At 35.1% G+C, this 23,500-nt stretch overlaps 1 protein-coding gene and 1 pseudogene across 2 annotated transcripts in view; one reads left to right on the top strand and one right to left on the bottom strand.

Annotated features, from left to right (window-relative positions):
• Positions 1-23,500, top strand: part of ADGRA3 (adhesion G protein-coupled receptor A3) — a 152,116-nt gene that overhangs the window by 119,319 nt on the left and 9,297 nt on the right. For both annotated transcript variants that reach the window (XM_072620367.1, XM_072620366.1), the window contains 4 exons: positions 7,099-7,312; positions 7,574-7,782; positions 20,884-21,008; positions 22,451-22,574. In XM_072620367.1, coding sequence (XP_072476468.1) covers positions 7,099-7,312; positions 7,574-7,782; positions 20,884-21,008; positions 22,451-22,574 — 672 coding nt within the window. The remainder of the gene's footprint in view (positions 1-7,098; positions 7,313-7,573; positions 7,783-20,883; positions 21,009-22,450; positions 22,575-23,500) is intronic.
• LOC140510801 (large ribosomal subunit protein uL30-like) lies at positions 5,761-6,470 on the bottom strand (annotated as a pseudogene).

The following is a 23,500-nucleotide window of genomic DNA, read 5'->3' as shown; positions in this document are numbered from 1 at the left end:
ACAATGAGGAGGCCAGTGTTACTAGATTGTGGAGTAAGTAGGATGACTGGGTGGTGGTGAATAGACTATAAGAAAACTGAAAGGGTAGAAGAAGAACATTGAAAACCAAACCAAAAAAATATATTTGATCCTGGAGGGGACTAGGGAGCCATTAGAGTTTATTGCATATGTGTGGTGATGGGGGAACATGGTCTGACCTGAACTTTAGGAGTATCATCTGACAGCTGAGTTGAAGAAGGATTGAAGTGGAGAGAGACTTGTCTCAGGGAGACCAAACAGCTGGTTGTTAAAATAACCTAGGCTTAAGGTGATGAGGGCCTAAGCCAGGGTATTGGTAGTGTCAGAGAAGAGAGTGGGGTTTATGTAACATATGCTGCAAGGGTAGAATTGACAGTATTTGGCAACTGATTGGATATGAAGATGAGAAAGAGTGAGCAATTACGTATGACAGCTAGGTTGGGAACCTGGTTGACTGGGAGAATCATGGTGCTCTTGATATAATAAGAAAATTAGGAGGGGAGACTTGAGGGCAAGATAATGAATTCAGTTTTGCATATGTTTAGTTTAGGATGTTGACAATACCTACAATTCTAGTTGTTCAGTATGTAGTTAGAGATGTGAAACTGTAGGTGTGGAGGTGTGGAAAGAAATTAGTCCTGGAAAGGTCTGGGAATCATCACTTTGTACATTTCATTGAATTTTTTTTTTCTAATTTAAGCACACATTTCTTAAGTGCTTACTTAGTAAGCACAAGATGCTGTCCTATATGTCCTTTGAGAGAGAGAGAGAGAGAGAGAGAGAGAGAGAGAGAGAGAGAGAGAGAGAGAGAGAGAAAGAGAGAGAGAGAAAGAGAGAGGGGAACTTAGACTTGAATTCAGTTCAACAGGTGCTTACTCAATGCCTTTTATGTGCCAAGGCGCTGCAACTACAAAAACCAAAACCAAACAGCTCCCCTCCTCAGGGAGCTTAGATTCTCTCTTCCTTCTGGTTAGCTATGGGTCCAGCTCATTGTTTATATTGTAGTGTTTATGCACAATCAGAAGGCTTCCCCTTCTGCTGGTTATCATAATGGACAGTATATATTCTTCATGTACTTGATTTTTTCTTTATGTATGAATTGTTGAGCCAATCTCTTTATTAAGACTTGTGCATCTCATTAAAAATATCCTCTAGTATTAAGGGACTTCATACAATAAACATGTGTCATTGGAACACAGGGTGTCTGTGGATATTCAACATATGGGGAGCCATTTTATTCAGACTCTATGTAGGAGGTCTTCCATGGCACGGAAAGACACTGTTGCTGAACTTTTGTGTCTCTCTTCTGTGCCTTGTTGGCGGTCAGAGAAATCCCAAACACAGAGTCATCTGTGTTTCTGTATTGCATATTAACAGGTGTGTGTGAGACACTTTGTCAGAGGAGAGCCTTTATAGAGCTGAGTTCTCCTCTACCAAATCAGATGGTTTTTTTTCTTTTCTTTTTTTTTGTAATCAATGAACATCAGGACCGTTTTTCTAAATGCGTTTTAGTCCTCAGTTGTATGACTGCAAAGTTGTAGTCTGTAGTAAAGGATCATCGACAGAAGGCTTACTTGTGTTTTCATCAAGAATTCCTTTGCTATGTGCAAAGAACATTCTCATTATAATTATATAACAATTAAAGACTAATTCTAATTATCTCACAGCGTAACAGAGTAAATGTTATGTACCCAAACAACTGATACAAGAAAGACATTTTAAAAGGAAAGGAGAAGTACATATGGGCAGAATATGGTGAGAGATGTGAAGAGCAAGAAATCCTTTCCATTTGTGGTCTTAAGGAAAAGTTTCGTGTGAGAGATGGCCACTGAATTAGGCCTTTAAGGAAACATAATTAGGAAGTCAAGGTTGTTTGGAAGAGAGAAAATCATTGCAAAGATAACTTGAAATGTTTGGGGATTATGCACATTATTTTTCTCTTATATTAATAAAAATGAGAGTTCTCTTTGCAGTCAAAACTTCATTTGTCGATTATAAAGTTTTTGTTGTTCAGTCACGTCTGACTCTTCATGACTTCATTTGGGGTTTTCTTGCCAAAGGTACTAGAGTGGTTTGCCATTTCCTTCTCCAGCATATTTTGTAGATGAGGAGGCTGAGGCAGAGTTAAGTGACTTACCCAGGGCCACATAACTAGCAAATGTCTGAGTACCGATTTGTACTCGGGTCGTCTTGACTCCAAGCCCAATGCTCTATCCCCTGTGCCACCTGGCTGCCCTATAAATTATGAAGTATCTGTGACTTAATCCTTTAAACTAAGTATGGTAGAGGCAATATATTGATAAATCATCATGTTATAAAAGTTACCATTCCAAATAATGTAGGCATATTTTCCTCCTCTTTTAAAAAGCCATTCTAATTTTATAGTAAGTTCAGAATTGGACCAGACCTTGAGGATTTTATAGATGAGGACCTGCAAGTGTAGGATAATTCTGACTTGCTTTAGATCACATAGGTATCGTCACAGAACCAAGACTAAAACCTAGGTCTCCTGGCTCCTAGGCCAGTACTCTAAGCACTTTGATAAATGTATACAAGATTTGCATTATTCCTAGTTTAGAAGTCAGGCATCTACATCAGGGTTATGAAGCTCTGATTAAGTATTATATTCTTAAGAAAGTTTGTTAAATTATAGTAAATTTGTAATTGCTATCCACTGTAGCCATTTAATAATTAGTTTTTTGATTTTAATAATTAAATTTTTAATGTATCTTCAAAGTTTTTCTTTGTATCTTCTGTTTCTCCCATCATCATAGTTATCCTAATTTTCTTCCTCCTACCTCTCCCACAGTTATCCCCTTTAACAAATGACTCATCTGTTGTTGCCTGAGTAAACTTCCACTGTCTGGAGCCAGGGTCTCCATGGTGCTGGAAAAGTGGGGAGTAGGGAACCAGGATGTGGAGGTGTTGGGTCCTTAGGTCTGCTGGTGCAGCCTTGCTGCCAGTGGCATGGGAGATGGAAGATGCTGAATGAGGCTGGGGTCAGTGAACATCAGTTCATGGTTTTTGTTATATTTTTTAACCTTTTGGATTCTGATTATCTTGACCTAGACTATGGAGACAACAAAGTTGCTTTATCTTTAGTGCACAGTTTGTGTTTTGAAGAGATTTGAGAGGTTATAGGGATCAGAAGAAATGTCTGCCATCTTATTGCTCACATGACTCAGAAGTCAATAATTAGTTTTATTTATTAATTTTAATTAGTTTATTAATATTTGCTGAAAATAGAGGATGCATCATCTATTGTCCAGGCTTCTGCTGTAAGCGCATTTCTCCTTAGTCTGGCTGATTCTCAGATGACGAATGTACACGGCTTTCTACATGCTGCTAGTAAATTAGACATTTCAGAAGGTGATGTTTCAAAGTTCTTACAATATTACTTGTTCTTTTGGAATAATAGAAAATATTTGAAGAGGAGGTTTTGTTATCCAAATAAATACCAACATGTAGATTTTAAATTGTTTTAATTACACTGGTTATTACAAAAGCACTCATATTTGGAAACCTTTCAGTTACTCACATCTGCGTTTGAATATACTTATTAAAACAAATGAATTGATTGGGAAGTATGTGAGCATGCCTAAAGTCCTAGCACACTACAAAGATAGATCATAATCATTTCTAAAAATTAAAATTTGTTGTAGTGTTCCATATATACTCTGCAGTCATTATTATAGTGAAAGTTAATAAATACCTGCCATTGAAGTTTAGTTGTTCTTGTTATACTTTTGTGCATATATGTCCCAGATTGAAATGAAGGTACATTTTATGATAGTATACTCCCTATAATATTAAACTTTCATATTCCCCTATAATTTCAAATGATTAAGGATGTCCCTATAAAACATAGCTAATTTTTTAATGTATTTCTTATCCTTGAATGTATCTACATCCTTATTGAACCTTTATTTAGATTTCTAGCAGGTGCAACTCTTTAAGGTAAAAATCTCTGCAAAGTAGGTAAGATTATATTTGCTTCTATATGAACTTTCCTCAGTGATTATAAAATTCTTAAGGACAGGAATTATTTCATGTAGGGATGTAGGGTAGTTTATCTTTTTTTCAGGGATCTCAGCAACTCTTTACAATATCCTTCATGAGGGCAGCAGTTTCTTTCTCACTCTGAGGTTGTATACAGGCAGCATATAAAAGCAGAGAAAGCTCAGGCCTCGGGGCTAGTGCTTGGATCAGCTCATTATACTTCATTTGTAAAGGGGACAAGAGAATGAAGAGGACAAGTTCTTATTGTGACAGATGAGTGTCGATGCTGAAGAAGTCTTGTGCATTCAGAGAAGCATCTCTTGGCGGATGATTCTGCCTTCCAAAGCTTAGACAACTGTGTCTTTGAGAACAGAATCAGAGGTGCAGTACTCGAGAAACTGTCAAGTCCAGTCCCCCTCATTTACAGCAGAAGAAACTTAAGATCCACAGACCTTCACTGATGACAAAACAGCAGAGGCATAAAGTAGCAGAGGGTGCCATGAACTTTGTTCCTATGACTCATAGTTTGGCTTTCTAGAGTCTGTTCTTTTCACTGCATGGCAGCCTCCATCATGTTCTGTAGCAGTCCTTGCTTTCTCAGTCAGGTTTGTGCTAGAGATTGAAAGACCGTGGCACTAAGAAGTCATTAACTGTACACTAGCACACTGCAGTCTCACTTCCCCACCCCACCATGGTCTTTTACAATGCCTTGCATACTGTGGACTTTTTTTTTTTTTTAAAGAAAATAAGCTTACTTCTTTAAAGCTTCAAGTTGTCTCCCACAGCCTTAATATCCTAGGATATGGTGATTTTTTTCCTATTTGCCTTTTTTATATCTTTCATCATTTTATTGGCTTGAAGTGTATTTTAAACTTTTCATTTTGTCTTCATGTAAAAACCACGATTGTATATTACTTTGTTGGAAGCTTTTTGAGACCTATTACTAGTTTAAGCTATTTTCTAATACTTTAGACCCTTTAGAACTTGATGCCATCTACAGATGTGATAATTTCGTATTTTCTTCTAGATCAATTTAGAATGTTTAATATTCATTCTTTAGCATTGATCCATAGGTTACTATTTACTGTTTGTATTTGTCCAAGCAAAGAAGTATTCACGTATACTGTTTAAATTCTTTTTTTTCCCTAGCCATGATTTTAAAAAATCCTTCCTAATTCCTATGCCAGCTTCAGGTTTGAAACAGTTTGGGTATAATGTTTGTCAAAAACTTTTTTCCAAGTTTGAATTAGCATTTCTCAAACTATTCACAGAACACTGCAGTTCCATTAAGCAGTACAAGAAGTTCAGCCAAAACATAACTACAAAGATAGACAACAGGCACATGGAGCAAATCTGTCTGCTTTACTGATTTTGTCAGTCATATATAATGCATGCTTGAATCCAGTGCAAAAGTCATTGAGTTGGTAAAATTGATTATGTGGCTGAAAAATGGGTTTCTTGTTCATCTAGAATTGGTCTTTTAATGTACCCAATAATGTAGATAACACAGCTTCTAAGATTCATTAGTTTCTGTAAAATAATGGGTATAAGTTTATAATACTGCTTTTTACTTTGGTATGTAAGTGGTTCTGTATTACAGGTTCCTTCCTTCATTCCTTCTGCCTGTGACTTTTCCCCATATTTTCCCATAAGTTTTCCACAGGTTTTTAATTTTTTTTTATTTACAGGCATTTTTAACAGACCATTAGAAAAATGATTGTGATAGAGGTCTTTAAATTTAGTTCATTCATGTAATAATCCTATTGATTCAGCCTTCCCTCTTACCACCATCTGCACCTTCCATAAAATATGTAGTCTTCTTCTTCTTTCTCCCTGTGGAGAAGATCATATGAAGGGCCACAGGAAAGTGTTGGCGGTTTTGAAGCGCTTGCCAACAGTATAGGTCTGACGTATCAGCTCCTCCATGCAAATGATTTCCAAGACCTTTTTTAGTAAGGGCACTTAGAGTCAGGGCGGTTCTATTTCTTAATCTTGCCATAACAACATTTATAAGTCAGATCCTTCACAGACTTCAGGTGTGGGTAACCCTGTACAATGAATAGTTTCACACTGCCTGCTGAGCTTACTGAAAGCGCTGTTGAAGATTTGGCAAGCACACCGAAGCTGTAGTACTTGGTGGGCCTTGGGCTAATACCATTGAAGCCTCTTATTGTGATGACAAAAGTTAATTTGGGTTCACTCAGTACATAGTAACTGCTAGCTTTGTGTGCCAGTCTAGCCAGTTGTATTTTACTTCTGTACATCTGTCTATATTCTTCATGGTAGGTTTTAATTCTTTTATAGATAGTCTGGCATTCTTTATCTGTTTTGATTTTCCTATCTGGATAGTTAGACTGATCCCTTTTGAATTGTAGTGGTTTTTTTTTTAACGCTCTCATACTTGATATAATTAGTATAGTGTTATCTACAAATGAGAAATTCTCATCATCCATGTAGGGAATCTGTTTTCCATTTATATTTTTTCATTGACCATCCTTCCGAATGTTTGGTGAGCATGATGTGACTGTTTAATGCCTCACTTCTACTCTCACTACGTAGTAAACCAGGGTAGGTTTTGTTTTCGTTTTCGTTTTCGTTTTTGTTTTCCCATTTGCTGTACATGTAAAATTCAGATATATCATTATCATGGAATTTCCTAACTAGCATTGTTGTGATAGTTGGTGTTAGTATAGTTGTTGTTAGTGTGCTGTCTCCACCAGGAAGGAATTCATACTATTGTAGGAGAAAATCAACCTAAGAACATGAAAGAAAAAATTCATTTGGTGTCTGTCTTAATTCTGGGAGAGCTTGCATTTCTCATTTTAGTATAGTTGCACACCGAAGAGCCTTTTGACCCATTTTCATTTCATTTTTCTGCTGCATTTTTAAGAAAGTAAAACAATATTAAACCTCAGACATACTGGTGATCAGATTCAGTGTGGCTCTTTTACAAATAGCCCATTAAAGAAGTTTTTGCTTAACATGAAATTTGAAAATCTGAAATGTGACATTGAAGGAATACTTGTTTTCTTTCTCAGAGACTAATAGTAACCTTTAAAATACTGTTTTGTTTTTTTTAAGAATACTATCGTAGAAGCATCAATTCAGCTTCCTCCTTCCCTTTTCTCACCAAAGCATAAAAGGGAAACCAGACTAGCTGATGAATCTATTTACAAGCTTCAACTTATTGCATTCCGCAATGGAAAGCTTTTTCCAGCAACAGGAAATTCAACAAATCTGGCTGATGATGGAAAACGGCGGACAGTAGTCTCTCCTGTGATTCTCACCAAAATGGGTTTGTTTCTGACAAATATTGCTATGTAATTATTACTTGTAATTTTTAGGTATTTTTACACAAAATAAATTCCCAACTGATACCCAGTTGACCTTCTCAACAAAGTAATTCACCAATAGTAACAATGTGACTTTATAACTTAGGCTCCAAAATAATGCTTTATGTTCAGCTCTGTTTAATGACTCACTCAGCAAATTCCAGATTCTACACAGTTTTGCATGTAAGTTTTTTTTTTAAGCTATTGTATTTTTCTTTCAACAGATGGAATAAATATAGATACTCAACACATTCCTATTAATGTTACATTACGTCGAATTGCACATGGAGCAGATGCTGTTGCGGCCCAATGGGATTTTGATTTGCTGAATGGACAAGGGGGCTGGAAGTCAGATGGCTGCCACATCCTCTCCTCAGATGAAAATGTTACAACAGTTCAGTGCTACTCTCTCACTAGTTATGCAGTACTTATGGTATGGCTTTTAAAAATTTTCTTTGTGAAAGCTGACATTGAACACTTGAGTTTTATTTTGCCTCAGACTTCATAAGGTGCTTTTAAAGAATTCTAAAATGACCTATTTGATTATTTAAGAGTTTTGTTCAGTGTAGTCGAAAGGGAAATTGAATTATTTCTAAGTGTGCTTGAGAAGTACACTGGAAGTCATGTAAAGATAGGAAATTTGACTACATGAAAAATAGAAATTGCATTAGTAATCTATAATAAACCAACCAGTATATTAAGTGAGATTACAGTTTTATAGATCTGAAAGACTGAGTCTCTCCCTACGTTCCCCCCAACAGGTACCTCTCATTTGTTGAATATGTAAACTCTTTTCATTGAGACAGACCATCCACACCTGTAACTTAAAGTTTTAGAATGAACGAAAAGATAAAGTCTTTGTTAAATGCTCGCTATGTGTGAGGCACTCTGCTAAGCACTGGGGATACAAGGAGATAAGTAGGGTAGTTTCTGTTCTCTAAGAACTTACAACCTCATGGGGGAGGCAATAAATAAGGAAGAGTTTAAGCTGCAAGGCAGAGGGAAAAGTCCCATGGTCCTTAGGGTGCAGCAAGAAAGCAAATATCATTTCCTCTTCCTTCATGTTATTTCCACTGTTAAAATTAAATCAGTTTCTGATGTTGAACCACTTAATGGTGCTAAGGAATTTGATGGCATGAGCTTTGGTTTCTCAGCATTCAGCAGCTATGGCTATAGCACCTACAGGAGCAGTTGCCAAGTTGCATTTTCTCAGGGGCTTCTCCAGGATGACAGTTAGGGATCCTGGACTGGAAGCATTGTTATTCACAAGGCTACTGGGTTCAGGACCCTGGGCTGTATCCATTAGGATGTAAAAGAAGGTGGTGATTAAGGTGTTGGAGGTTTGGCTTGCCTGGCACATGTTGCCTCCTGTCTCTTCCTCAGGAGGCTTTCCAGTTCCAACTAGGCTGCTTTTTTTGACACTTGCTGGGGACAGATACCCCCTTCTCCACAGGAACCCCTCCCTAGGTGATGGCTGCGAGGATTGAGCTGAAATCATAACTGGTAGTCTGGAGAATACTACCAACCCTAAGGCTCCCATGCTTATTTGCTTTTTGGCAGCAGTTGGTCAGCAGTTGGTGGTGGTGATAAGGTGGCTCCTTCTCCACAAGGATTTCTCCTCTCAATGGTGTCTGTGGTGGTTGGGCCACAAACAATTTTCTTGGTTTTGGGGACATTGCTATTCCTAAAGTTCTTGGTTTCAGGGTCCTAGGCTTTCTCCATTATGGTCTGAGGAAAGATGATGATCAAGGTTGATGGTGGTATTTGGCATTTCATGCCTCCTGTAGCTCCCTCAGAGTGTCCTGCTAGGGCTGCTTGTCAGCCTAGTGGGTGGCACTTGGTTCACAACTGGTGGGAATTGCTGGCACCTTCTCCACAGGAGCCATCTCCCCAGATGATGGTTCTGAAGGCTGGGGAGGAAAATAAAAAGGTTAAATTATAAAACATTTAGATCTGAGTCCAAGGCTTCCTGACTTCAAGTGCAACTTGACGGTGTTTTTTGTGCTGTCAGTTTAAATACAAGAAACCTGAGACTCAGGTTAAATTTTTCCAGAAATTTGTAATTGATTCTTGGCCAAACCAAAGCTAAATTCTATTTTACCACATATTGTTAAGTTTCTCTTTGAATTTTAGAACAATAGTAGTTATTTCTATACAAGAGCTGCTGGTAGCCATAGTGCAACATAATGATTTTTGATGACAGGTGAGCCTGTCTTGGTTTATGGCCTATTGATCTAAACTTTTGCTGGTTTATTCATGGGTCCCTGTAGCTCTTTAATTAGTATTTTTGGTTAAGCAATTTATTTATTGATCTGCATGAATGAATTTTTACATTGAAGAATAAGAGACAATAGTATCTATTTCTTAAGTAAATAATGTTAGAATGAATTTAAAAAACTCTCTTATGACTAACTGAAAGTTGTTTTAGGTTGTTAAAATTGTTAGAAGAAGGTTTCATCACTTAGGGCTTTTGTAGACAGGTAGTAATGTGGTAGTAATCATGAGTGGGGAAATGGTTTTTTAATGAACAAGAACTTCCTGTATTTCTAAAGGTATTTCTTAGACATGAATGGTTTAAAGCTAGTGGGAAAATCAGACTGGAGATTTCCACAACTAAATCCAGTATTCTCTCTTTTTGGCCTACAATGAATGTTAAGCAAAGAAATGAAAGGAATTTTTACGCAAAAAATACGAGAAGTATTCTTTTCTCTTTCCTTAAATTCTATTCTTTTCCACTTAAAGCACACACACACACACAAACACATATATACTCACAACTAGATATGATCTGAAATGACAGAATTGTATCAGCTTTCCCCCAGCTTTCCTGGCGCTGTTTACTTCCAGCTTTGCTCTCTTTTTGGTCTAAGCAGGCTTGTATAGGCTGAGAAATGATATGTGAAACAAGAGGTAGGGACTAAAGACTCACACTGATGCTTTAACCATCTTTATGATACTTGTGGTGTGACCAGAACTGACAAATTTCTCTCCCAGAAGTGTTATTTATTTGTCCAGTCAGTGATGGAATGATTTCGTATGTTACACGTGGCATGGCCATAAAGTAATAAAATGTTTCAGAAAGGCACATTTATAAAGTAGTCTCATTGCTTCATAATCACAACATACAAATTATCATGAGAAGCATATCCTGTTAAGATGGGAATTTCTCAGGAAATATATGATTTAAGCATGACATGCTATCTTAATAAAGCAAAAATAAAGAAAGAGAAATAGTAGTGAAAAACAGCAAATTGTTTTAAATTTACATAGGAGTTAAATAGCAAATTAAAAAGGATGAAATATGGATTGTGAAAAAAGATTTTTCAAACTTTAATACTGTAGCTTGAGTTTTTCTCATTTAATCTATCATCAATTTAATGTTTCTCATTTTGAACTTCTGAGCTATTGTTTTCAACCATTTTAATTAGTTTAATCCTTTTCTGGAAGGACTAGGCTATTCTTTGATCCTGTGTATTTAAATTTAATCTTTCTTTAGTGTGTAATGCACTGTTCTTTAAAGCAAAGATACACAAGCAAGTATTACTTATTAATTTTTCTTAAATATTACTGTGCCACCCAGAGGCAACAAAGTGATATACATCGAGTATTCAGAAAATAGTAGAAGTTATCCCTTATAATTTAGGCAAGGGTATCATTATAGAAAAAAATAAGTTGCTGTTTCCCAAAATATTTTGCATTGAGGTGTCGAAACCATAAGGATAAAAGGTTTTGCATAATATTGAAGAAATATACAAAGGAATTTTTTAACTGAGATTTAATCCCATAATTTTTGTTTTTTTTTCTTATTTTAAAACATCTTTGCACAAGTAAAACTTTATTTTTTCACAAGTATCACTTGAACATACAGTTTTAGTAAACAAATTTTTTCCACACTGACAAAATATACAAAAATACTTTCTGATGAATTCTGTTAAATGGAAAATTCAGTAAAATAAGTCCATAGACTCATACACTCCTGTCTACAAAGGGATCAACCTTTTTAATAGAAGTGTTTGGTTTAGTTTTGTATTTACATAGCTGACTGTAGGTACTAGAGTATAAGAGAGAGGTAGGAATTGTGAATGCAGAAAATTTAGACAGGTATGCTCAGAAATTGGCATAGGGGCTGAGGTTTGGGAGGTGGAGGAGAAAAAAGTGGAAAAAAATTGTTAGCCTTCTAGAGGTATAGAAAAAGGCAGAATTTTATGTAGAGACACCTAAAATTAATTTAACCAGACATCTAAAGTATTGGGCAAATCCCTTATCAAGTCGAAATACCAAGCATCTGTTGGGCACTTGCCAGTGCCAGGCCTATGCTTAGTGCTGGGAACACAAAAGGAAGGCAAACACAGCACCTTCTCAGAGAGCTCCTCATGACTTAATGGAGAATGGAGGAATGGGCGTGTAAAAAAAATTGCACAAAATGAGGAGACATGCATAATTTGTAATCTATATGGTGAAAATGCCCTTGGTAAGATCACAAGTCAGCTTAACTATGGAAGTTTTAAAATTATTGAGCCCATGATAGTGCTGGTGGTTCAAACAGTCACCTTGCCTTCTTCAGCTTCTCCAGTATTCCAGTTCTGGTGCTTTTCTGTTGCCATGCATTTGTAATGCACTCGAAGAACTGCAGCGTAAGTCTTCCTAATCTCTGTTGAAATCTTTTTTTTTTTCCTTCAGAACCTTTTGGGTGCTAAAGGCTCTCAGTGAAGTCTTCCCTGATCATCCCAGCTGAAAATAATCTTCTCACCTCAGATTTTCTTGTAGCCCTTATTCTAGAACTCTCTTGCCCTTTTCACATTTACCTTGTTCTTAATTGTTTTCGTTTAAATTTTATCCTTTAAAGGAGAACTGTGGTTTTTTTTAATCTTTTTGTCCCTAGCATCTTCATTTCTGTGGCTCATTGCCCTGCTGTACATGTTTATTGAATTAAATTTGTTGAATGTAGATAGCTATTTTTAAAAATCTCTATAAATATAGGGAGCATGTTTGGTATCTTTTCTTCCTGGAAATTCAGGTTGTGAAAGTAGATTTCAGACTCTGCTTTCTCTTGAGAAAATGAATATTAAAAAGTGCCTTTTCCCATTTCCCTAATGCAGTAAGAAAATGAATCTTAGGGAAAACAAAAACAAAACCTTAAAGCAATTCAGAATTTACCTTATCTGCTGTTTGTGTCTAGGTTTCTTTTTCTGTTTGTAATTTATAATTTCTTAGACTGATGAGCAAAAAGTGCTACATGAGATGTTATTACCTTTGATTTTTCAATCATTATCCGTGGATTGTAATAATTAGCCTTATTATGAATATGAAAGTAATTTAAATGGCACAAAACAGTCATTATAAATTCATTAATCATTAGAGTTAAACACATTTTATAAATTTTATAGTCTGTTTCCTTTTTTAAAAAATATAATCCATATAGAGCCACAGATGCTATGGGTTCCTCCATTTTTAAGAATCTTTATACATTGATAAGCTTTATTATGTGTTTATTGAGGCAGCTAAGTGGTATTTGAAGTGGACTTGAAGTTAGGAAGTTAGGAACACTTGTTCAAATTCAACCTCAAATACTTATTAGCTTTGTGACTCTGGGCAAGTCACTTCACCTCTATCTGCCTCAGTTTCCTCATCTGTAAAAATAGCATCTGCCTTACAAGGTTGTTGGGAGGATCAAAAGAGATTAAAATTGTAAAGCACAGAGTGCCTGGCCCATACCAGCTGCTTAATAAGTGGTTGTTTCCTTCCTTTCCGCTGTTCTTATTAACATCTTTTCAGGTTTTCTGAGTCTGTCTAGTAATGATGTCAAATTGTCCACCCCTAAGAAAAGATTCCATTTTCCAGTTTCTACAATAAAGTTTTTTTCCCTCATTTTAACTATAGTTATTCATCCTATTGTGTAGAAGAATGAATGATTCACAGTTTAAGTGCTAGGATGATATAATCCCTTTAGATTGAGTTGCTTGTTTTTTTTTCTTTAAAAACAAGATACTAGAACTAGGTACAGTTTTCAAAATAAAACAGCTACATACATACTTACATGTGTGTGCATACATACACACATATATAGTTTTACTTTACATTACAAATATTAACTTTAACCGTTTTGGGGGGATAGAATATTCAGCTATGTGTTTAACTGAGATATCTATGATTTCATTGATGTTTTTAGTGGTTTTCAGTTGTGTGAATCTTTATGATCCCATTTTGGGGTTTTCTTGACAAAGATATTGGAGTGGTTTGCCACTTCTTCCTCAGCTCATTTTACAGGAAACTAAGGCAAACGGGGTTAAGTCACTTTCCTAGGGTCACTCGGCTAGTAAATGTTTGAGGTCAAATTGAACTCAGGAAAATGAGTTCTTCTGACTCCACCTAGCAGGCTAGGCCCAGCACTTGAGCCACTGCCATTTACATGTAGCCTGATTGAGGTTGTTACTCCTTATTCTTTCAGATTGTATTCCTTCATGCTTAAGTGGATATTTTCACTGCTTTGATCAGACAGAAAGTAAAAACCTGTTGACCAGCTGCTTGATAATGATCCTTTCTTTGCTTAGCTGAAGTGGGCCTGGAACAGCAGACGGGAGTAGCCTAGCCTGGACTCAAAGCTCTTCTGGTTTGCTTGGACCCTTAGAAACATAAATTCTTCTATTTTATGCATGGTCTGAAACAAGTGTAGTTGGGTATAGGAGGAAGATTTCAATAGTACAATGTTCTTGTTAGGTTTTTAGAAAAGACCTTCCACCTTTTTATTCAATGAATCCCATTTTTTGCTTTGAAAGTTTTTGTGTCAGCTACTTTTAACCAAGGTCATTTAAGGCATTTTCTTTTCTTTATTTCTGCAGCAGTAGGATGTTTTAATGATCAGATTTGGTCATTTGATATTTTAGTCTTTTAGGACATGAATGAAAATCCGTTGGTGTTTTGGGCTAAGGAGAGAGGAAGAGGGTTACATGTGATGACAGTTCTTCACTTTGAAGTGTAACCTTTTAAAATTACCTTCTGTTTTCTGTTTATCAGTCAATTTATAAGCCATATTATGATACTTCTGACATATAGTTATGTAACTATTGAAAGTATATATGGTGTTACAATCAGATACTTCCTATTGGTGATGATATACATTGTATTTTTTAGTTGTTACCATTTCATGCTTGTCAAGTTTAGCAACTCTTCTTGAAGAGGATATTCATAACGTGTTGGCCTGAAATATCTTCATAGTCTGTAGGCCTTTGAACTCTTGTTCCTTCACCCCTTTCCATATTTTCCAACTTAGTTTTCTCTAGCCTATCCTGTGCCTACTTTTACATTCAGGTTGCCAAATATTAAGTTTATTTTGATTTTATTTGGAGGATACACATAGTAGATGCTTTGCATGGTAGAACTTTCTACAACTTGTATTCTACTGCAATTAATTTTGAGAATTTAAAGCCAGTTTAGGAATTTAGTGGAAACTGCATAGTTACATCATAAAATATTTAGAAAAAGGTCAAAGCAAACATTGAATCAGAAGAATGAAAGAAAGAAAAGGCATTGCTAAAAATTGAGGCAACTTCAGCTAGGCTAACCTGTTTAAATAGGTGACAGCTATTAGAAAAAAATAGATAATAGAAGTCATTAAAATAAGGGGGCTCAAAGATCCCAGAAATCATTCTAGCCAGCGAATATTCTATCTCCATACAAAGCAAAGTGACATAGCAGCCAGTTACAGTGTTCATTTAAATTGCAAGATCATTTGTAGAATACTGTAAGGGGAAATGCCAGAAGGGAAAAAACAACACTGCCTCACCAAAGAATAAAAAACAATTGATGAGAATGTGGCATGAAATCCAGCTAGTTCCCATTATCCTGAGGAAACTGGAAGGAGAACAACAAAGGGACTTGCAGCAGAACAGATCTGCTCTTGTTTTTATAGTGATGTAGTCTCATTAACAGAGTGCATTGGCCAACCACCACTTCTACACCTAACTCAACATACGTGAAGAAATGGTTTTAGCACTTAAGATATTGTGATCAGGAGGAAGAGCAGGGCATGAAATGAAAGCAAAACCACAGACTAACACAGGCTCTAGTTTTAAAAAAAAAACCATTTTAAAATAATGGAAATGATCCCAATGTTTTTCTGAAAAAAAAAAAGGCGGGGGAGGTTGGTGACCAAGAAGACACTGGCAACTGACCCATATGGCTGCTTTCTCATTACTATCAAATTTTCATTAGAATAATATGCATATTGAACAAATTCGTTTTAATGGAAATCCGAGAAGAAAACAGGAAGGCTTTCGTAGGCAGATCATTTTCTACAACATAACATCTTCATGGCCGTATAGCTGATGAAAAGTATCTTAGCCCTTCTGTTTAGTGTTTATTTATTACAAAATACATTCTAAAAATACCTCTTCAGACAAAGTCTATTTTCAGAATAGGTATGTGGAAATTGTGTAAGATTCCAAAGCAGATGGAATAGAGGGGAAATTTTTAAACAAGCCTCTGTGTATTTACATCAGTTAGTATGTTAGCCAGGAAGATAAATGTTTTCTATAACTGGTCACTGGTCATTATCTCATAAAATGTTTATTTTTAGCATCCAAATCAAAGACTAATGGTGAGGTTTCCCAATGTGTGCCCATTTGCAGGTGATACTGTACTAATGACATTGAACCCAAGAATAATATGAGGCTTAATAAAAACCACAGGAAGGTAAAAGCGCTTAGTCTAACTAACCCATCCACACTGGAAAAGCAAAGTAGAAGAAATGCTTCTGACATGAAGCTGGGCAGTGTATTAAATTACGCTATCAATTCAAGAACCTTGGACAAAATACTGAAGATGAATAATGAAGTAGGCCTGAAATTGAATAAGGGAAAGGACATTTGATTTATTTGGGATATTGAATAGTACTTTAAAGAATTTCAGACTCTTTAGTGTTGTGGAGGCTTTCTCTTTAATGCCATTGTTTAACTGGAAGTGCTGTACAGCTATAAATCCTAGAATTCCATGCTCCTAAAGGCATTAAAATTGCAGAGAACACAAAAGAACAGAAACATGAAAAACTTAGATAGGCACTGATGTGTTGTTAGTAACAACTTCTATTTAAGAAGTATTATAAAGGACATTAATTATGATTTCTATTTTTAGAGGAAGGGAATAAGCATTTTTACAGGGCCTATAATGTTCCAGGCACTCTGATGAGTACTTTTTATAAATATTGCCTCACGTGATTTTCAGAACATTCTCATTTTACAGTTAAGGAAACTGAATCAGATAGAGTAAGTGACTTGTCTAGGGTCACATGACTACTAAGTGTCTGAGCCTGGATAGGCTAGATTTGAACTCAGGTTTTCCAGACTCTAGACCTAGCACTCTTTCTGTTGTACCGCCAGTTGCCTCAGGAAGAAAATGATGTAAAAAGCAGTTGGGCAGTCTTTATATTTGAAAAGAATTGGAAGAAGTCTTCTAGCCTATTAGGTAGATTTTTTTAATTTTCATTTTCAGATATGATAGACATGTATTAAATTCCTGTAGTAGGGTCTGGAGATACAAAGATGAAAATTATACATTACTTGTCCTCAGGAGCTTACATTCTAAATAGAAGACTTCTGGGACACCGTGGGCTAGAGTTACACAGAACCAGAAGGTATGAAGGTCATAAGATATACATTGATTGAGGGATCATCCATAATAATGAAATCGTGGACATTTAAAAATACAAGCTTAAAGGTAAGCATAGGTGATAGGGTCATAGATTTTAGGATAGAAAATAACCTTACAGGCCATCTAGCTGACCCCCAAGGTCCCCTCCTCAGTTTTTAGATGAAGACAATGCGACCCAGGGACTTCGCCAAGTTCATAGCAGTATTATCTAGCAGAGCTAGAACCTGAACAGAGATTCCAGGTTCATCATTCTTTCTCCCATACCACATTGCCTTTTGTAAGCCAGATAGTTTATAGAAATCTGAATGCATCTAGAATTATTACTTTAGTACGTTGATTTACTTGAGATGGTCTTAGTTTCTTTTACTCGATAGTTTATTTGATTTTTAAGTGAAGACCTAAGAATGTTTTTAATTGTCCATTTCATGATCATACTTTATTTTAACAGTATTTCTTCTTAAATTTTATGTTCTCCTCCTCTCATTTATTTTGTCATTTTGAATTGTTTCTTATTTAATCTATCTGAAAACTCACACCTCTCTTTTGTTATCATGTACTTCCTCACTACTGATGGCTGGGTAGAGGGATGGTATCCTTCCCAACTGTTATTTTCAAAGTTGGCTTATGGCAAGGTTCCAACTTTTTGTGTGAAGACAAGGATAGAAATTGCACAGAATATAGAAGGGTTGTGATCTGCATTAATATTGGGAGTGACCAACAGATAAAACCCAAAGGTCTTGAAAGAAGGCTGTTTGCCAAAACTTTGCCAAAATCAAAATCCATTAATTCTGTTACCTATTTCAAAATGCCTGGCATATTAACTATCTGAACTCCCTGCTGATAGCAATGTACTGTCAATATCCATTTTAAAGATTACTTTTTTAAATCACAGGAGAAGTAAACTTGTTTGGATTAATGTGAATTTTAAAGGATACATGGGAAAGGGGTTAGTCTTCATTAGATTTGAAAGACAGCATCTGGGTTCAAATCCCAATTCTTTACTGCTACTACTTTCTTTTTTGAACTACAATTTCTACATCTGTAAAAGGAAGGAAATGAACTAGATGACCTTTAAGATCTTCTCTAGCTCAGAATCTAGGATCTTTTGAAATTTATTTTTTCAGATGGTAATGTTCAAGTTGAAATTACTCCTTGAGAAGTGGCTAGGTGGTGCAGTGGATAGAGCACCAGTCTTAAAGTTTGGAGGATCTGAGTTCATATCTGCTGATTGTCTCTTCCCCCCACAAAAAAAAATTATTCCTTGACTATGTAAAGAATGTTTTCAAAAAGAAATTGAATGAGCTATTTCTTGGGTATAGTTTTGGTCATTTAAAACTGAAATTCTTTAATTTTCATTTAATAAATGTTGAGAGTATTTAAAATCTTAATATTCAGTAAAAACTTTTGGGAAAACTAAAAATCATTGGAGCAGAAATTAGGTTTCGATTACATTATGTACCAAGATAAGCTCCAAATGATATATTACTTTTATACAAAAGTCACATCATTAACAAATTAGTGCAACAAGAAGGAAATTATCTTTTTCATATTTGTATGAGGAAGAATTCATGACCAAGAAAAGACTAGAGAGGATCAAAGAAGATAAAATGGGCAAAACGTTCCATTTTACTAATAGAGTAATGCACATTAAAACAGTTCTGAAGCTCTACCTGACCCTGATCACATTGAAAAAGATAATAGAAAGGAAAGTGACAAGTACTGTAGCACTAGTCGCACAACACTCTAGTGCATTGTTGGTGGAATTGTGAACTGTTCTAGCCATTCTGGAAAGCAAATTGAAACTATGCCCCAGAACTTAATACAGTGTGTATATATATCCATTATCTACTACTAGGCCTCTACCCTAAAGGCTTAAGGAAAGAGAAAGGTGTCTGGTGTGAATATATGTATATATGCACACTCACAGATAGACATTTATTTGTTATCTGTGTTATATATACACTGTAACGTATATATGATATAAATTTCTATACACAGATATTTATAGGAGCTCTTTCTGGTGATGAAGAACTAGAAACTCAGGGAGTACTCATGACTGGGGGAATGACTGAACAGTATGAATGTCATGGAATACTATTATGACATTAACAACAACAAAAAACCGAGGGAATGGTTTCAGAGAAATCTGGGGAGACTTGTATAAACTGATACAGAATGAAGTGAGCTGAACCAGGAGAAAATGTGTGTTATGACAGCTTTGTAAATATGAACAACTTGGAAAAATTTAAGAATTCTGATTAATGAAATGACCAACCATAATTCCAAAAGATTAAAGATAAAAACTGGTACCTACTTCCTTGCAGAGAAGAGATGGAGTCTGGATACAGTGTGGGGATTTGTTTTGCATATTTATTACAAGGTTTTTGCCCTCTTTTTTTTTCTTGGGTTGAGGGGAAATGAAGTAGAAGAAGTGCTTGTTAATGGAAAAAATTAGCTTAATTTAAGAAAATAAGATTATCTTTATTTCCAGATACATACCTATTCAGACAACCTCTCCCTGCAACAAAGAACAAAAAATAAGACTGGGAATGGGATTGGGGGTGATACTGTAGGGGGAGGAATTTTGGGTAGAGAAAGACAGATTTAGCAATACTAACCTGTCACCTGGGAATGGCTTTAAAATACCTTTAATTTCCTACTTTTGTAAAGTAGGGGTGTTTTCTCTTCTTTTCTCAATCAAACTTTGTCATTATATAAATTAATTAAAATGTGTGAAGTATCACAACAATTTTCTAGTCACTCTTAAGTCCTCATTAGGAATCTCTGTCTATTCATTTGAGTTCACTTTTCCTCTTGTATAACCATAGTTGGTGTGTACTCCATTTTTTCCATAATTGCTTTTTAAATTTGGGAGTATTTAATATAAAACTAATAGTTTTCATGAATCTTAGTTTTGAAGTGGATACTTGTATTCTGTTTCATTAGTATCATGATTTATTTAACCATATTTCTTCTGTTGAATATTTCAGTTTGTAGTTTGTTGTCACATGTAATACAGATATGAAAATTTTTATTTGATAATGCTTTTTTCTTTGTTTTCATAAGGCTATATTCCTAAAAATGGAATTTGGTGTTCAAAAGGTGCAATTACTTTTGTAGCTTACTGTGGGACCATTATTTTACTCTTGTAAAAAGAGTTTACAAATCTGCAGTTACACCAACAATAAATAAATAGGCTTTTTTTCATAACCTCACCAGCAGTGAGATTTGCTCTCTCAGTTTTCCACATTTAATAATGAAAGGTGATAACTTGAATTTGTTTGAATTTGCGTCTTTATATCCCTTCTCCCCCAATTTGATTTTCATAGCTAGAAATACCTGAAGAATCCAACGTCCTATTTCCTAAATAAGAATTTGAGAGTTCTTGTAGATACTGAAAGGCTTTTGAGAACTAAGAATATGAAAGTCATATCAGAGAGGATCACACACACAGTACAGAGTGGTCCATGGCTCTGTAATAGAAGGATAGGCCCCTTGGACCACTTTACCATCTTTCAGTTACCATGTTGTTCAGGATATAGTAAAAATGGTAGAAATAATGTATTAATTGAAGAAGTAGAAAATGTCTAACAGTACCTTTCTGCATTGCTCATGAGAGCTTAATATCTGATGTGTTCATCTCGTAACATATCTCTTTGTATCTGAATTAAAGAAATGTGGCAGATTAATTCGGTAGGTATTAAGGCAACCAATGAGTTCTTCATGGTATAGCTAAGTAAAATAAATAGAAAATCTAAAATTTGGGTATGGCTAAAATATACAAGGCCAAGAATTTCTTTGTTATTGTATTTTAGGTCTCTAGGAAGGTCCCTGTAGTTAATCTGAAGAAAATTATCGATAAAGTAATGCTATTTCTTTTTTTCATTAGGATTTGACAGGATCTGAAATACATTCCCAGTCAGCTGATCTGTTACATCCTGTTGTATATGCCACTTCTATAATTCTTCTCTTAAATCTGTTAATGATCAATGTCAGTTATGTATACCATCACAGGTAAGAAATAAAATTAATGGCTTGAGTTGTGATTTCGCATTTGTTTAGATAGAGCAAGAATGACAAATGTAAGTTTTAGTTAGAAGCTGATACATATTATGCACATTACTGTTCCTTCACAGAAATTTAAACTTAAGTAAAAAGCAAATGCAACAAAAAAGTTAACCTCCAAAGGTACATTCCAAACTTCACTGAATTTTGTAGTACCAGTTATAGACTGGGGTCTCTGCCCTATCCTTCACTAGCATACCCTAAAATACCTAACCTTTATGTGCCCAGCATCTTAACAATCAGCAGATAAAATTGCTTTTATTGTCATGAACGAGGTCCATTAGTTCTATAAACCACATGATTGGGAGTAAAGTATTAAATATGGAAAGAGACTTTAAGCTTACTGATAGTTGAAGTAATAGAGTATTGCCAGGCAACTTTGTGTCCCTGAAGACACTAGCGATAAACTTTTGGTGTTAAAAAAGGATTTTTGGTTCCTAGCTTTATTTGCTACTGTCTCTTCATGTCTGAAGGATATGAAAAGTGGAGAGAGGGAGAAAAGATTTTAATGTACGCTTAGAAGTCTTTCATCAAATTGCTAAAAATCACTAGAATTACTAATTCTACAGAGAGAATGCTATTTGAGGCAAAATACAACCCAGAGTTCCTGGTACTACAATATATCACGTTTTTAGTATCTTTCCTTTGTGATTTATTTTGCATTTAGCAATAGTATTATTATTATGTTTCTATGACTCTAGATATTAGGTTTTTTTTCCTTTTCTCAATTTCATTTTAAAATATTTGTGTCATTGGTATATGGAGGTTTGTGCTTATATAGCTGAATGTCAAGACAAATTATAGGACAAACATGTCTGTAATTTTATAATAGACTACAATAAAAATTATAATATGATCCTTGTTTTAGAATTTATTTTTCCTTCTAAATTTTAATGGACATAGAATTTTTATAAATCAGATTTTTTTTCGGATGTATACTAGATTGTATAAGGAACATATGCTGTTAAAATATTAGTATTATACAATTTTTATTGATTTACATTTTCCCAGATGAGGAAACTCCACCTACAATTTCATGATTGTACTTTTGTGCAATGAGAATTTCCTGAGACATTATGAAATTAAGTGATAGACCGGATCACATAGCCAGTATTTGTCAGTAGTAGAACTTGAACCCAGGTCTTTCCGACTCCTATAAAATACCTTTTATGACTAAAATATAAAACATAAGTTCTTTTATGAAGTGGGAAGTATTCCTTTTTAAATGAATGATGTTGGTAAATTGGATGGTAAAGGATGTTTAAGATTAATGTTTACTAAATGAACGTTTTCAATAAATATTTAAAATGTAATGTTTTCAGTGAATGATGCTGTTTATGATTAATCTTTACTAAATTATGTATTAAAATGATGCCTTTTTTTAAAAACAGTTTAATTAGGATCAGCCTTAAAAGCTGGCACATGCTAGTGAACTTGTGCTTTCATATTTTCCTGACATGTGGAGTGTTCGTTGGAGGCATAACTCAGACCAAAAATGCCAGCATCTGTCAAGCAGTAAGTTTATATAAAAATATGAAACTCTGAAAGCAAGAAAATATAATATATATTACATATTCACATATATAGAGAATATATATTATATAAAATATAATACAAAACAGTGAACTCTCACTAGAAAATTAATTTCCCACGTTTTATTAGACCCAAATTAAAAAAAGTATGAGTCTCACTGAACAGACATTTGTTCTCAATACATTTCCCATGCAGCTTGTATAATGCATTTTGATGAAGCATAGTTGCTAGCTGGAATAGGCCTGTTTTGGTTCCATATAGTTAATTCAAAGGATTATTAAGAGATTTTGCTTAGAATAAAAATACTTCACTAACATGAACCATGTAAAATTTCATAGTATCGTGTGTTCCTTTTACTTTCATTCAATAAAGAGAAGAATTTGTAAAGTGGAGAGGGCAAAAATCAGCAAGTGTTAAATGTAAAGGATATTTTAAAACCATTAATAGTTGTACTTTTTAAAGACTGTTTTTTTATTATACGTAGATTTCATTACATGGAATCATTGTATAGCCAGCCACCTCTGCCAATTACATCCTCCATTTTAAATAATTTTGAATGTATTTGAAAAGTTTGAAATCATTTACTTAATTCTCAACTTTATTCTGTAGAATAGTAGTGGTATATATGATGGGAAGGAAGAATTCCGTGGGAAAAAAACTTTTAAACCGTAACAATATTTTCCTTTCCCTAATACCATGTATAAGATTGGGGTGGGGAACCTGGGGCTTTGAGGCCACATGTGACCTTCTGGGTCCTCAAGTGTGACCCTTTGATTGAATCCAAACATCACTGAACAAATCCCCTTAATAAAAGAACTTGTTCTATAAAACGTGGACTCAGTCAGAAGGTTGCACTCAAGGACCTAGAAGGTCACATGTGTCCTCGAGGCCACAGGTTCCCCATCCCG

This window comes from Notamacropus eugenii, chromosome 6, assembly GCF_028372415.1.
Source record: "Notamacropus eugenii isolate mMacEug1 chromosome 6, mMacEug1.pri_v2, whole genome shotgun sequence".
NCBI lineage: Eukaryota > Metazoa > Chordata > Mammalia > Diprotodontia > Macropodidae > Notamacropus > Notamacropus eugenii.
The sequence above is the reverse complement of the archived record's forward strand: the minus strand, read 5'-3'. Positions and strand labels throughout refer to the sequence as shown.